The following is a 16,568-nucleotide window of genomic DNA, read 5'->3' on the forward strand; positions in this document are numbered from 1 at the left end:
ACTTGCTGGTGCTCATGCTCCCTGCTACCTGTATTCACTGGGTGATACCCAGGTACCTCTTACAAGCTGAGCAACAAACAGATGTTTTCAGCTGTGCAAGCAGAGACTTGAGAAACAGCAGCAAAGTGCCCTGGCGTGATGATCTGTAACTAACCACTGGAGCTGGTTCATTGGATTATGGGTGCAAAAGAGTGGTCTATCCAGTGTGCCAGCCAGTTTCCATCCTGTACCCAGTGTTTCCCTTCTGTTTCCAATCAGGAGGGAAAACCTAGTATTAGTATATGAGGTGCTGCTTGAGCCTTGCCCCAGGATTTCTCTGTTATCTTGACTGCCACATTCAAGAAAGAGAATTCAAGGTACAAAGGGGTAGAAGCATGTCTGAATTACCTCCTTCTCCCCCTCCAGCTGCCTTTCTTATGAGAAGAGGTTGAAGTTTTGTTCTGCTCATGTTACACAAGTGAAGTTTGAAGAGGAAGTGTGAGGTAGGTTGAATGCTACTTTGCAGAAAAGCTGTTTGAGTCAAGCACTCTTACTTGAAAAGTAAGATTTCTTTTACAGGAGCACAGACAAATTAAACTAAAAGGGTTGTGATGTGTTTAAACTGGAAATGGGAGAGTTGCTGTTGTGCACATGGAAAAGAGAATCCAAAAGCCTCAGCCTCTAGAACAACTATGAACAAAAAGCTTAAGTTCATCTTCAACCTAATTATTTTCGAGGTTCTTTCGCATTCTGTGGGAGAGAGCTCAGCTCTCTGGTCTGGAAGGTTCTTCCCAACCTTAGGTATCTATGTATAAGATAAGCACCCAGATCTGCTTTGTATGTATTTCTTTTGGGCTTTCCTTAGTACAGGTGTATTCCTTATGCTGTTATAATTTGTCCTTTTGCTTGGAGAGATAGCAATAACGGTGATAAGACTCTTCAGAGGAGGAAGATGAAAAGCCTTATCAAGTTATAAATTAAGCTCTCATTTTCTCAACTACCCAGACTTTCTTGCTGCCCTGGTTGCTCCTGGCACACCGTGGAGCACAGAAGGTTGTAGAGTGGGGGTCCTGGTGTTCCTGTGATGTCCCTCCACTTGTGGTGAGACTGGAGAAGGTCTGCAGCAGTGACAAGTTGGTGCTTCCCCAATGTGCAATATCTATAAGGGTTTCCCCTTCCTGATCCAGGCTAGGTTTTTACAGCCAGTGAAGGGGAAACTACTCTGGGCTTTGCTGAGGATGGTGTATGTTTAATGCACAATTAGGCAGAAGATTCAGTGAAATAAGAGGGATTTCCTTAAATATGTTATTTACTTCCCTGACTCGGAGCTAAACAACTCCAGAATCTCAACTCCATAAGATGCCAAATGCAGCGTGAAATCCTTTATAGCTATCTTACAGTATGAATTAACTCCTTGGCATCTGGGAGAATGAGTGACATTGGCGCTTCTGCCTCCTGCAAGCACACCATGCAATCTAACCTCCTAGGGAAGCATTAGGGGCAAGTCTGCTCAAAGCACGCAAGGGAAGAATTGTGTTGGAAGAACTGAGTTGGGAAGATACGCAGAGTCCTATCTCTAAACCTTGCTTGGGAGCCTAATATCTTTGGCTAAGCTTATAGCTGAACAAACATCAACCATGCATTCCAAAAGGAACCAGCTGGGAATTGGCTGCTGTGCAGGAACTTGATAAAAACAAAGGTTTGCATGGGGTGCCTAGGAACACATGGTTTGGGAACATATTTATATACAGGTGATGCATGACATTCAAGCTCCTGTGACGAATTAAAGAGGATGCAGGAATCTGTCCGTATCAAAGAACTTCCAGGATGGAGCCTAAACTGCTCAAGTTGCCTCTTATCTTCTTGTACACCACAATGGGATCCTGGCCTATTAATAAGTTTTCTCAGCTCTACTGGATAATATATTGCCAGTTCTAAAAGAGTACAAGTTGACAGTACATCATCTCTTCTTGAAAGCTCAGCAGCAAAGTTCAGGTTTGTTTGTGGCTGTGCCTATAGGACAGTGCAAAAGCACAAGTTCCCTAGAAAGGCAGCTTGTCCTGACTCAGCTGCAGGTTATGAGTAATGTTCCAAACTGTGAGGAAACTATCTGATTCCTTTCCTAAACAGTTAGTTTTTGAAGGAAGAGAAAAATGAGGCTAATTGGCCAATGAATTAAATATTTAATTAGAATGTATTTCCAATCCAGTTATAGTCAGAAGAATGCCAATATCAGAAAGCATTTCTGCTCACTGTATGTGTTTGAAGTTGTAGCCTTTCAGCTTATAGAAATTAATTTTTAAGAAAGTTTTCTCACCATTAGCCCTGCAAGACTAAATCACCTACAGGCACGTACACTGCTTTGTGTTCAGCCTCATATTTAATGAACTGAACTTTCAGACAAGTGCCAATTACAGCGTTTACCATTGCTGCTGAATGTGCTAAAAAGAAGCCAGCTTGATGCCTGGATCTGAAGTAATTTATAGTGTTGGTAACATACAGTATTTATTTATTTATTTATTCATAGATTAGAATAAGCATTTTTGACCTTGAGTTTTTGGTGGAAAGGGTAAACGTGAAGCCTCGCTCTGTGTGTGTGTGCACATATATACATATATATCCACATGATCTTGAAGAATTACTGTGTCATAGTGTGCTTGAAACAAGATCACTTGCTGCTCGCAGGTGTACGGGGATGGCTCGTATTCTCAGTGCTACACAAGCACCTCCCGGTTTAGAGAGATAATCGAATTGCTGCAGAGAACTGCGAATCCTCAGTGACCTGGGAGCTGAGTGACTCCTCTGTATTGATGATGTTTACCCAAGCGTGCTGCACTCGCGGAGGCCAGAAAATAAATGAGAAATCTGATTAGTTTCAGTTGCTACAGAGCCACGCTCGGTTTCTGGTTTAGCTATCATCAAAGTGTCTAGACACAGAGCATATAAACTCTTCAGTGACCTAGTGATGGTGAGTTTCAGCTAAAAGCCCAAATGCCTGGTTCAAAGATCTAACTGGACAGTGGAATCGTAGAATGGTTTGGGTTGGGAAGGACCATAAGATCATCCAGTTCCAGCCCCCTGCCATAGGCAGGGATCCCTCACCACAGACCATGTTGCCCAGGGCTTCTGTCTGGCCTTGACAGAATTATCTCTCTACAGACTGTACCCCGGCTTCCTGCTATTTCAGAAGGTATTCAGAAGGGACCCAAATACACTACTGTGCCTCATGCTTCTCTGTTTGCCAAGCAGATTTAGTTCTCAGCTTTAGTCTCCACTGGAAGCCCTTCTTCAGAACTCATAAACCTAGCAGACTTCAAAGAAGCACATACAGCTTCATAATTTCTAACAGCAAAGGTTGTTCCTGTTTTGACATTTCTACAGAAGGCTTCCTGATTTTTTCTATGGAAATGAATGAAGCTCTGCAGCTGTGTACAGAAAGGCAAAGGAGCACCCAGCAAAGGACCAGCTTTTCTTCTCTTTGGGGTCTCAGAGCTGTCAGTGAATATATTTTTCGAGATTTAGGACATGTAGAACAAGGATCTCCAGTGCCCATGGGATTGAACATCAGAAGACATATTAATGACTAAAGCAAAATAAATGAACAAACCCAGAACTACTAAGCGCTTTCCTGCCTACAGGAGCTCCAAAGGCTCACTCTGAAGGTATTGGATTTATCTCAGAACTATCAGGCTTTGGTTTGTTCTCCAATCTACCCATAATCTTCTCAGATCTGCCCTTAAGACACAAACAAAACATGGATGGGGTGAGCTCCTCAGCTGGTGTGAAGTGGTGCATCTGTGCTGGCTTCAGGGGACCTCTTGACAGCCCAGGCCAAGGGAACTGCAGTGTCTGGAGTACCCTCTGAGCCTCCTTCAGGACAAAAGGTGCCCATGAATACGAGCAGTGTGGATCTGGAAAGCCAATATTAAACTGAGAGGGTTTGAGTGTGTTTTATATTATTTAAGCTAAATTTATGCCACTTGCTTCTTGAACTTCTGCAAACAGTTCTGGGGTTTAACTTACTCAAATAGCTGCAAGAAAACCTCATAAGTCACCTTTAATAACTGAGACTATGTGACTGCATTGCAAGTTGTTACCAAGCCATCAAAAAGATATGGTTCAAAGAACATTTAAAATACTTCCTCTTTCAAGTTCCCATCAAACTTCCCAAGCTGATATTCATCTAGCTGACACTGTTGTCAAAGAAACAAGTTTAATGGAGTGAGACTAACCCTGGGTTTTCTTGTTCCTTTTGTTCCTATAAGCCCAGACCTGCAGTGTTAATTTTTATTTTTTTTAAGAAAAGAAATGTGTCAGAGGAGATTATTAAAATAGGTTCTATTTCCCTAAAGGACTTGTTAACAGGTCACATACGTGCCTTATGTAAATATGTAATCAGGGTTCATTTCGATGGAAGTGTTTAACATGAGGGCTTTCGTAAAAGGACTTTGATATTCAAGGTACTGGATCAAATAACAAAAAACATAGCATGCTTCAGAGATGCAAAGCAAACACCTGAGCACTAGAGGAAAAGTACCGTGCCTGAAGTTTATTTCTGTGAAGGGTCAGTGTGTGTAAGAGTGAATATAAGCAGCCTTGCAGAGAAAGTTGGGGCTGTTCAGCCTGGAGAAGAGAAGGCTCTGTGGAGACGTTATGGCAGCTTCCAGTATCTGAATGGGGCCTACAAGGATGCTGAAGGGGAACTCTTTATCAGGGACTGTAGCAATAAGACAAGGGGTGATGGGTTCAAACTGAAACAGGGAAAGTTCAGGTTAGATCTAAGGGAGAAATTCTTTACTGTTAGGGTGGTGAGGCACTGGAATGGGTTGCCCAGGGAGGTTGTGAGTGCTTCATCCCTGGCAGTGTTCAAGGCCAGGTTGAACAGAGCCTTGGGTGATATGGTTTAGTGTGAGGTGTCCCTGCCCATGGCAGGGGGCTGGAACGGGATGATCTTAAGGTCCTTTCCAACCCAAACCAGTCTGTAATTCTATGATTCTATCTTTGATTATTTATCCTTTTATTTTTGAGAAAAAGAGAGAAAAGGAAGCTCCTAACAAAAGGAGATTTTGGGGGTTTTCTTCTAGGTTAAGAGGTAGCTTTCAGGACTAGCACTTGGGGTACTGCCCACCAAAGGCTGGCTTGGGAAAGCCTAGGGGCAGTCACTGTCCCCAGATTCACAAGTCTGGGTACAGTACTGCTAGTTAGTTTGTGGATTTTGGCACTGCTCTCTAATGAAAGCCCATTTAGTACAAAAGACTGGGACTCCACAGAGACATTCAGGAGGTGACAGAAATCAAAAGAGAGGCTCAGGGTATTTACATTCGGTTTTTAGGCTCAACACAAATAATGCATTGACCTCTTCTAGTTTAAGGGCAAGTAATATTCTTCAGTTCTTTAGCTTGTAAACTGTCAAGGAAAATGAGGTTTTACTTTAGGCATACAGTCTTTTATGTATATATATTATATATATGTATATATACACACAATTATAGAAACTTCCCAAATTGGAGGTGACAAGAAATGTCACTTTTATTACTTACCGTGTTTTAGGGGAATGGTTTAGGTAAGCGATATCCCCATCCTTTATTCCACTATCCACCGAATAAATATTCTGAAGGAAGTGTATGATTGGGCATCTTATTTTTAGCTTTTGGAGCACAAGCCCACACACCAGGGAATTTTTTAGCAATTGCTTTAATGGTGCTCTGTTTACAGGACCAGCATTGGTATTATTTATTGTCAATGACTTGCAGAAATTGTTTGAATCTCATTTGCACAATGGATGGGCTAGAAGACCAGTAAGGTCAGGAGCACTGCAGTAAGCAGCACAGGAGGGAGAAAGGCTGTTTCTCTGGGTCTAATCTATCAAATTCTCATTACAAGAGCTTCAGCCTTCCTGCCTCTATATGCAGTCAGGGGAGGTTGCTGCTGCTGTCTTCTGGAGCTGGATCTTATCAGTGAGGCAGGCAGGCAAGGAGGCTGCGGCAGCAGCTATTCAAAGGGGGGATAAAGCTCCCTTCTGGCTACTTGCATAGGAGCTCTGTTTAGACAAAGGCAGAGCTTGGAACAATTTGCTTGTGGATGCTATTACAAAGTTTACATGCTCTGTTCCTTTTTTACAATGTGGTGCTTGTTTATAGCTCACACCTGCAAGCAGATGGGCCATCCTGTTTGGCATGAAACCGCATGACATAGCCCCAGCCCCTGGACTAAACCAGTTCCTGCTCTGTTCCTTGATTGTGTATTTGTTTTGAGTGAAACTAAGGCTGGAACTTGCTCTACCTCCCAGACAACTAGGCTGCAAGGTGAACCTTCTCCAGTGTCCCTTGTTCCCTGAGTCTTTGGAGCTGCTCTTCCTGGAATGGACATGAAGCCCACTCTCTTGCTTCAGGGAAAGTGCTGTCATGATTAGATTGGTGTCCAGCTCTGCCTCAAAGGGTGAAAAGCAAGCCAGTCTTCTCCCCACAATGGGATAAGTGGCTTCCTACCTCCAGGAAATGGTTTGATGTCTCCCAGGTTTGACATAGCTCTGACAAGCCCATATATACCCTGTCTCAGGCAGCAAGTAAAACCATACCTCCCCTTCTTAGGTATCTGCCTCTCTCCATGCTATGTTTCAGAGGCAGCCAGTAAAATAGTCAGTGTATGAGGAATTTTTAAGTGAAGCTTAATATTAATTTCTTCTTCCAAAGCTGAACTCAGAAGCGCTGTACATACCCAGCTCTCCTTGGCAGACATCTGTCCGAGTAGCTCCTCCAACTATAAACTGAGGGTTGGCACATAACTCCTGAAAGACACATTTTCAAAGCATGCATCACCCTCTCTGGTCTGAAAAAATCCCATTTCCTGTTCCTTGTTTCAATGTTCAAAAAGTACTACAAATCTTCAACATGTCCTTAAAAAGATACCCTTTGTCCTCTGATTAACACAATGTCAGAACAGTGTTGCCTTGTTGAAGACTACACGTATGTTTTTAAGTCAAACTCTGAAGCCCTTTGCTACGTGAGACTGTCAGTGATATTGGTGAGCATTTTTGCCTCTGTGGGGACAGAGGTGAAAATTCAGCCTCAGCATTTACATCTTATTTTACCTTGCTGTGGTTTTGGCTCAGTGCAAATGACTTTGTGACCATTGCTGCTGGCTCTGGAGCCGTGCTGAGTTCCCACTGCCATTGGCATAGAGGATGTTCCCTCCTTCCTGGGAGGCCAGCCACACAAATGCTTTTATTAGAGACCCCTCTTTCCTCTTGGTGCTTTGGGGCCAGCCAAGCAGGTTATGGCAATTACTGTTTCTCTTATCCCAACTTGGAAGCCTCCAACAATTCATGTCCTGAATTAGGAAGCTAATATTGTCTCTTTGGAGACAAAAGCCTTCCCTTTCTCCTGTTTTCCATGAGCTTCTGGATGGCAGCAAGAGGCAGTTTATAGGAAGCCTAACTTGGCAAGCAGGGCGAAGGAAGGCTTAGGCAGTCAGCAGCTCTCCCAGAGAGCAGCAGTTGTCAGCATGAGCATCCAGTGGGGCAACTCAGAACTTCTTGTGCGTGGCAAAGAGCCAGTTTGTGAATCTCCCTTTGCAATATGTGTGGTCTCAACTGCATCCTTTTTGCTTTTGTGGTTTCCCAGCTGGTCAGCTGCCTCAGTGGATAGGAGCTGAGGTTACCTCCCTCCAAAGGGGTATACCTGGTGGCAGTCAGTTGTGAGCAACTGATTTCTCACCCTTCACCCTTTCTGAGCCACTGCAGAGTGCCTCGTACACCTTGCACACAACTGCATTTCCACCTTCTCCCTTTCTATAAGCCCACTGTTGAAATCAGAAGGTAAGTATTTGATGGCAGTGTCTAACATTCACTGTCTGCACATCAGCAGTCACAGCCTGGCGATAATGGCCTTAGTGGATATCTGATTTTCTGGTCTCCTCCAGATTGCTCTCTGGGTATTGCTGCCTGTTTCAAATGCAGGCAGGTAAGTGAACAGTGATCCCATCAACCTGCAGTCACAGGCACAGTTTTGCTCCTGCATGAGGAGCCCAAGTCTAATTTACTGAGTTTTTTTGAGGCTGCTCTTTGCCCAGGATCAGCAAAGCCAAGAGACACATCCAGGGTGCTTGTTGCTGAAACATCCAGGTGCCAGAGAGAGGTGCTGAGGGACAAACAGGGTTGCCAGCATAGAAACTTGGAGTTACTAAACCTGCAAGCTTCTGGTTCTCGCTTTTAAGGTGAAAAACATAACAAAAATGCGAGCCTTGATATTCTCCCTGCTTCTCACTTTCCCCCATCAGAGGAAGGGAAGTACTTTGGGGGGGGGGGGGGGAGTCCTTCCTTCCTGTTTCTCAGTTTTTCTTGATATCAAGGGGCAAAACAACAAAGGAGGAGCAAAGTAGGGACAGAAACAAATGACAGGAAAATGTGTGTGCAGAAAAATCTCCAAAGCCTTGATTATGTGGTTTTTAAAAAACAATAAAATCCCAGCATCTGATCTTTTCTGATGAAAATGGCTTTTTTAAATGTAAGGCCTTTTTTAGGACATAACAACACTAGTAACAGTTCCAGCCAGTTGTTCTTTAACTGTTATAGGTAGCTTGAAGAGAGCAAGAGGATTTTGTGTAAGTATTAGTCTGCTTTCCCGGGGTGCACAGTGGGAAGGCCTTGGTGTAGGTACTGTTACAATTGGTCTATGGCTCCTGGGGGGTGCCTTGTGCTCTGTCTGGATACACCTGGAGCTTTTGTACCCACCTCTGGACTGCACCCTGGACTTGTAGCTCTGTGGAAATAGGATGAACAGGGAGGAAGTAGGTTCCCATGAAGCAGTTATAGGATTCCTTGCTTTATAAAGAGCTTAGAAGATGGTGATTTCTTTTTTCCCTATCCCTTTTTCAACCTTGCATCTGCTATAGCAAGACAGAAGAAAAAACCAAAACATACAGATAGTGGATATTCATGGATATTCACCACTGATTTAGCATGGATGTCCAGGTGGAATTTGATTAGATCTGAACCCAGTGAAACAGGTAGTTATAAAGCACTCTTACCGTGGGGCGCTTCCAGACTATCCCCTGGGTTTTGAAGGAATACGGTCCCAGATCTCGGTAGCCCAGTGTGGAAGGACAAGCCGGGAACTCCTCATCCTTGAACAGAGTGCCAGCCTGCAGGCACTGCTGCTTCAGGACTTCATAGTCCTGCTTCAAATACTTGATGGCATTCCTGTTGGATCCCAGCCCATCTGCAGCCGCTCTTTCTTGGCACAGCCTCGCTGCAACCCTGGACATGACTGGCTACCCTCCTGGCTCTGTCTTTGTCTCCTGGGCAAGAGGAGGTGAATACAGGCAGGTAATAGGCTGGGGTGGAGCTGCCCTAAGTGCTCCAACAGCCCTGGAGGGAGGAGGCACCAGAAAAGCAAATATGTACCCAAAATGTACTTGAGAGATGGAGGCTGGGGGCTGCTGCTGGGACTGTGGCACTGCCTTGTGATACTCCCACCTTATTTGCTTTTTTCTGCCCCTTTTAAAGATATGATTCTAACAAGGAGCAAGGGAAAACCAGTGGTTTTGCAGACACACCTGTTTACACATGGGAAGTAATTGTGTGTTCAGTGTACTGAAAGTCAGGTTTGAGTCCAGATGAAGATGACTTTAAACTCCTTTCCTTCCTTCTGAGATCAGGCTCTATACCATTGGAGGGTTACACAGCCACAAAGCCTGAGGCTGGGTATCTATTGCTGCAGCTTACCTGGCTATGGAGACACCACTGAGTTTTAAAGTTGAAAAGTTGAACCAACTTAAGTGATCTTTAAATGAAAAAGTAAAATCTCTTTGGTACTCCCAAAGCAGTATGATTTCATGAGTTAATGTATTAGCAATAAAAGGTGTGAGCTTGACAGAGCTAGAGATGGTCCCTTGGTTGTATGACCTGCAGAGGGCAAGGATATGGTCCTAGCCTAAGCCAGAAGTGGAGAATTGTATCACCAGATAAGGAAGCAAACTGGTAACCTCTGCTCTCCATCTCCAGTGTGACCATGGGTGAAAGTCACTGTACTTTCCCCATCTATAAAAATGAGATCTTATCTCGGCTAGTGAGAAGTTAACCATCATGTTTACAGTCTTTTGGTGGTGCTTCCTGCACACTTACCAGCAGAAAACAAAGCAAGCTGCAGGTGCAGAAGGCTTTTTAGACCTTAAAAACCAGTGATTTCTGTTCTTGTAGTAGAAAACCTCCAAGTTTCTAACCTGGCAGCCCCAGAGGTGCACATCTCCCTGGCAAGGTGGCTGCAAGTGTCTGTAGGCTCAAAAACTGAAGCAGGAGCACTTTTCCATGGAGCATAGCTGCTCTCTGCTGTCTTCCCATTTAATGGTCAGGTTTCCCCAGCAGAGCCCCCCTGTGTGTCAAGCTAAGAGCAGGGGAAACAGCAGTTTTGTTTGCCAGAGAGTATGTTTGATGACTACCCCTTGGTAAGTTTAGAGAGGAGGTGTGGGGAAGGGAAGAGGGAATTTTTAAGGACTGAAACCTGTTGAGATAAGGAGTCCAAACAGAGACAAGCCAAGCTGCTTGTCTGCAAATATTTGAGGAGTGTGAACACAAAAGAGGAAACAAGATGACTTGGCCAGTTCCAGGTGGGGACAGGTAGAGAAGGCTGGGCTGAGGGTGTTACTATACTGGTTATCCACAAATTCAGTTAATACTGTTGAAATTGAGTAAAGGAGGATGGCCAGAATTCAGCTCTCATTCCATTTCAGTACTTCTAGGGGTTCTTCTTTCTAGAGTGTATATAGATCCATTCAGAGGGACCCATTTTCTCTGCTCATGAAGCAGAACACTGCTTGCTTTCACTCCCTGCATTAGCCTCTTGTGCTGAAGTTTCCTCTCTTCCTCTCATCCAGAGTCATGCTCCCACTTTGCTGTAATTGCTCTAAGCTGCAAGCTCTGGCAATGTTGTTCATGGATCTGGGGCATTTGGCTCAGGAATCTTCTGTTTCCCATGTACTCTTTAGACATACAGTTGATACGCTGTGTGCTCTGTAACTCCAGTTGCTGCCGGACACAAGTGGGCACAGAAGGGGTGAACCCTTGTCCATCATCACCGGTGTGTTAAGCTGCCATACAGAGGAAACACAATCAGATTTCAATCCTCATACACTCCAATAAAATGTGCCATAGGATTTTTTTCTGTGCTATATACCTCACATTTGGGAAGAGGCTGATGACAGCCATGTTCTCTGGTGAAGGCCTGCACTAGTTCAGCACCCAGTGTGCTCACCACAGCCCTCTCTTCCTAGTGGTTAGCAGTACAGAACTCCAGATCGATTTCCAAGCTTGATTAGTGGCAGCATGATTTATTTTGTGTAGAAACTGATGCACAAGCACCATCTAGAGGATACAGAGAAGAGGAAAACGTTATGTCTGTAGCTGACTACAGCAACAAATGACAGCTGTACTATGGGGGACAAAGTTCCCAGGTTCCCCTTGACACCCAGAAACTGTTGCTGAAGGCATTAACCCCAAGGGAAACAGCAACCGGATAAAAAGTTATAACAGTTACGCAGATTTTTGTTCCTTTTAGGATTTCCATAGTTCTGCCTGGTTCTTCCTGCTTTCCTTCCCCTCTCCCCTTTTCTTGATGACAGCAAGATGAAAGAAATGGCAAGGAACCAAAGCAGCCATCATCCTAGTTTCAAAGTCTGCAAATTCCATGAAATCAAGACTGTTCTGTATCTGTGGAAACCTTTCAGAAGAAAATAACCACCAATTATCTAGTAGTTCTAGATACATTTTTGCTGTAGTGTGCTAGAAATGAAAGGGCTCTCCTGCACTGCACCACTTTGCTAATGAGATTTAAAGCTGCTTAGCTGTATTGTAGATGCTGCAGCGTGGAAAGGGATTAGTTTGATTTAGAATGCTTGCCTTCTCCTATTCTAGATGTATGGGCATCTACCTATCCTATGACTGTGAAAACGGAGTGACTAGTAATAGGCAGACTAGTGTAAGCTATAGAAGGTACTAAATGTTTGTCTATGAGATTATTCTTCTAGAGGTTGCAATATTTAATCTAAATGTCTGGGGAGGGAGTGATTGCTACAGGCTGCAGCCTAGTGGGTTCCCTAAAGGGAAACACATCTGAAATTAGCCATAGAATCATAGAATAGTTAGGATTGGAAAGGACCTTAAGATCATCCAGTTCCAACCCCGCTGCCATGGGCAGGGACACCTCACATATCACCCAAGGCTTCATCCAACCTGGCCTTGAACACTGCCAGGGATGGAGCATTCACAACCTCCCTGGGCAACCCATTCCAGTACCTCAGCACCCTAACAGGAAAGAATTTCTTCCTTAGATCCAACCTAAACTTCCCCTGTTTAAGTTTCAACCCATTACCCCTTGTCCTATCACTACAGTCCCTAATGAATAGTCCCTCCCCAGCATCCCTGTAGGCCCCCTTCAGATACTGGAAGGCTGCTATGAGGTCTCCACGCAGCCTTCTCTTCTCCAGGCTGAACAGCCCCAACTTTCTCAGCCTGTCTTCATATGGGAGGTGCTCCAGTCCCCTGATCATCCTCGTGGCCTCCTCTGGACTTGTTCTAACAGTTCCATGTCCTTTTTATGTTGAGGACACCAGAACTGCACACAATACTCCAAGTGAGGTCTCACGAGAGCAGAGTAGAGGAGCAGGATCACCTCCTTCGACCTGCTGGTCACGCTCCTTTTGATGCAGCCCAGGATATGGTCACTTTCTGGGCTGTGAGCGCACACTGCAGCCGATTCATGTTCATTTTCTCATCAACCAACACCCCCAAGTCCTTCTCCGCAGGGCTGCACTGAATTTCCTTTTTGCCCAACCTGTAGCTGTGCCTGGGATTGCTCTGACCCAGGTGTAGGACCTTGCACTTGTCATGGTTAAACTTCATGAGGTTGGCATCAGCCCACCTCACAAGTGTGTTAAGGTCCCTCTGGATGGCATTCCTTCCCTCCAGCGTATCAACTGAACCACACAGCTTGGTGTCATCGGCAAACTTGCTGAGGGCACACTCAATCCCAGTGTCCATGTCACCAACAAAGATGTTAAACAAGACCAGCCCCAACACTGATCCCTCAGGGACACCACTCGTTACTGGTCTCCAGCCGGACATTGAACCACTGACCACAACTCTTTGAGTGCGACCATCCAGCCAGTTCTTTATCCACCGAGTGGTGGATGATCCTGTTCATTTGCTTTATAAAAGCCAGAAAAGTGTTGGTGCCTGAGGAGGAGGGAGATGACATTCTACAATGGTAATGCCTGCACCCCAGGAGTGAAGCTCCATAACACAACCAGGCTGACCCACAAATGGCTCTTCAGCACCATAAGGAGCTAGGAAGGGTGGATGCATTTTGCAGGATGACTCAGGTCCAGCAATGCTGCAAGGCAGAGCAGCCCTGAGCTGCTCACAACTGCTGACAGTGGAGTAAGGAAGGAGCCCATCCTGCCTGGGACTCCAGGCTGAGAGTGGCAGCTGAATGCTCCTCATCAGCAAACAGCACGAGCTGCTGCAAAAACAGCTGAAAACACTTTACTTGCAAAATGTGACTTTTTCAAAGAGCTGCAGGTGTGCAGGGAGCTTAAAGTCAAATTTCATTTTCTTTCTTTAAAGTTGCCTACTTTTAGGGGGATGCTAGTGGGAAACTGTTCTTGGGCCTGCTAGTGCTGGGAGCATTACACTGGTCTCACAGTCGAGTGGAAATCACCCCTCTCTTTAAGAAATGAGCATATGTGTGAACCTATAGAAAATCAAGGGACTGGCTCGTGCAGTGCTCAAAACTTCCTTCCCTTTAACTGTGGATTCACACCCACATCTGCCCAACTTACCTGGCTACAGAGGACTTTGTGGGTAGGCTGTTGAGACAGCTGCTAGGACAACCAATTTCCCATATAATATGAGAAATCCTGTCTTATGCCAACATATCTTCATCTACCATCAAACCACCTGGGACAGCACAGCCCCCATGTGTTTGGGACCAGTCTAACGAGCCATGGTGGCAAATAAACCTTTTCTCTGCACTCTTGCACATACCTCTCCCCGCTGCCTACTTGAATCCTTGCTGGCTCAGTTTCCTTCTGGCTTTGATCCCTTCTGTTCCTCTCCTTTTCTGTTTGGCTCTGCCTCAAGCCCTCTCCCACCACAGAGACACTAAGAAAACTCTGGTAACTCTGCCTGCCCAGGGCAGCAGTATAATATGTTTGTACACACTTGATCTTCTTGATGGTTGTCCAAGTGGAGGCTGTCGGCACGCTGCCAGCAGACCCTAGAGTGGTCTGTGAGTATCATCTATGGGACACAGGGGAGACGGCTGAGAAAAGCAAAGTGATTATATGGCAAACTGCAACCCAGCTTAAGCTTCTGCATCGGCTGGGAAGTGGCTAGAACAGTTCACAAACAAAACCAGGTTTGTGGGCCACTGAAAACCACTGCTTTGAACTGACACTGGTTTCCTTTTACTGTGACTTAGGGGAAAAGTGAGAGAAGTCTGTTCTGTGGCAGCTGTACAGCTTTGAACCACTGCGTGGAGCCAAACAAACGCCTTCTGAGCAGCTCTGCAGCTCCTGGATCTGCCACATTAGGATGCAACCCGGTGCTGCTGTCTCTTAGTCTCCTGGTTCAGTAGATGGCCTTCTTGCCTGAGGGATAATTTAGCAGTGCTTAATGAATTGAAACAGGCAAGTAAAACCATCCTCCTGTGTCCTGCTAGAGCTTCAGCACAGCCATGCTGGAGACCTTAGCTAATGGTGTACCTGATTGAGTGCAAGCAGCATGTACCAGCACTTACGGCATGTAACATTATTTGATCCGCTCCCAGTTCTCCATGTGGGACTGATTTCCCACATGCCTCAACAATCTGCTAAAAACACCATTATTCTCCTTATGAAAAGAGCCCCTCTGACCCATAAGGAAGAGGAGACACCTTCAAAGCAGAGCAAAGCTGGTCTGCACATGGCCAGTTTTGGACACTCTCAAAGGTGAGGTGAGGAATGCTCTCTTGCATGGCTCTATCTACATAGACACTCCTGGCTGGCACGGCTCATACCACTCTCAAACCCTAACTTCAAATGGATTTTGGACCTTCTTCTGCTGCATTGTGAATTGAATGGGCAAAGCTTATCTTGTTTTCTTGTTTAATAGTAATAACTTCCTAACTAACTGTCTAAACAGGACCTGTGCTGAGTATAGGCAGAGGAATCATAAGTGACTGAAGTCCAAAACCACTTAGCAAATGGACAGTGTTTCCCAGTGCATCAGGGCATTGTGCCTCTATCAGCAATGAAGAAAAACCTCTGATTTGTAATTTTCAAGGAAAACTTGCCACCACATCTCAGCAAATGGTACAGCCGGGTATTTTATGGTGTTTTAGGCATTTTTCCAACAATAACATTCATTTTAGTCAGATAAGTTTGTTCCAAACAAGCACTTAGTGCGTCCAGGGCTAGGGACAGAATACAGAGAAGGAGGTGTCTCTCCTTCCAAGGCAGTAGTGCAGGCAGGGGGTGCAGCACTGCCCGGGAATGCTGCCTGGCACCCAGCACATCCTGAGTCAGGCCTAAAATATGAAGCAAATGGCTTGAATTGTCCCTTGGAGAGCTGCCATAGTGTGTGGGTGCCAGCAGCAGCATTTCAGACATCCCTGGCAGCACCTCCCTGCTGAAACAGACACTCCCTGCACCGTGTGGCTGGGGTGCACATCTGGGGGAGCTGTTTGCACATGGTTTGGGCTGTGCAGGGGGGTGTAGGTGGGTTCATGTCAGCAGTGAAAGCAACGCATGCATTGGTTGCCAGCAGCAAATCAAGCTGGAAATCATTTCTGTTGCGTGTAGCATTCAAAGCTGTAACAGGATGACAATACAGGGTACATATGTACCATATTCGGTTTTGAGCCATGTTAGTTTTTCCTTTTTCTTTGACTTTTTTCTAAGCTTACAGATTTGGACATGGATACTTCTGGGTTTTATGCAGGAAATACCAATTTTTTAATCCTCAAGGATCATCTGGTCCAGCCTTCTCTGGGCAAAGCATGACCTCGATACCACAGCACCCTGTCCAGCCAAACCTTAAACATGTCCAACACTGGGAAGTCCACCACTTCCCATTATTCCAATGGCTCGTTGTTTTCACTGTGAAAAAAATCTCCCCTAGTGTTCAGTCAGGATCTCCCCAGTTGTAACCTGTGCACTGGAACAGGCTGTGGAGTGTCCCTCTCAGGAGGCATTCCAAACCCACCCGGATGCATTCTTGTGTGAGGTCCTTTCCAATCCTAACTATTCTATGATTCTTGTGTAACCCGTTCTACTGACCCTCCCTTGGCAGGGGAGATGGACTAGATGATCTCGAGGTCCCTTCCAATCCTGATGACTAAGGGATAACCCCTCCTCTTTTCCATGTGACTACATAAAGAGGGAGCCTCCGTCTTGTTTGTAGCCGCCCTTTACAGACCACGTGCATGCTCCCGGTTTATTAGGACCCGCTGACCGGTGCGCCTGTTCCTCCACCCGGTGCAGCGGGTCCCAGTGAAGCGGCGGGGCTGAGCACTGGCGGCACTCGTGACACCCACCGGGGGTGGTGGGGGTCAGGT

General features: G+C 45.5%; 1 protein-coding gene across 1 annotated transcript in view; it reads right to left on the reverse strand.

The window, feature by feature from the left end:
* The window catches only part of CAPN8 (calpain 8), a 29,775-nt gene extending 20,517 nt beyond the window's left edge, over positions 1–9,258 (reverse strand). Inside the window, exons 1-2 of the mRNA XM_005151874.3 lie at positions 9,007–9,258; positions 6,697–6,766 (exon numbers count right to left, since the gene is read on the reverse strand). Of these exons, the coding sequence (XP_005151931.2) occupies positions 6,697–6,766; positions 9,007–9,243 (307 nt within the window). The 5' untranslated portion in view covers positions 9,244–9,258. The remainder of the gene's footprint in view (positions 1–6,696; positions 6,767–9,006) is intronic.
* Between the last annotated feature and the right edge of the window lie 7,310 nt (positions 9,259–16,568).

Source organism: Melopsittacus undulatus, chromosome 3 (genome assembly GCF_012275295.1).
Source record: "Melopsittacus undulatus isolate bMelUnd1 chromosome 3, bMelUnd1.mat.Z, whole genome shotgun sequence".
NCBI classification, from domain to species: Eukaryota; Metazoa; Chordata; class Aves; order Psittaciformes; family Psittaculidae; genus Melopsittacus; species Melopsittacus undulatus.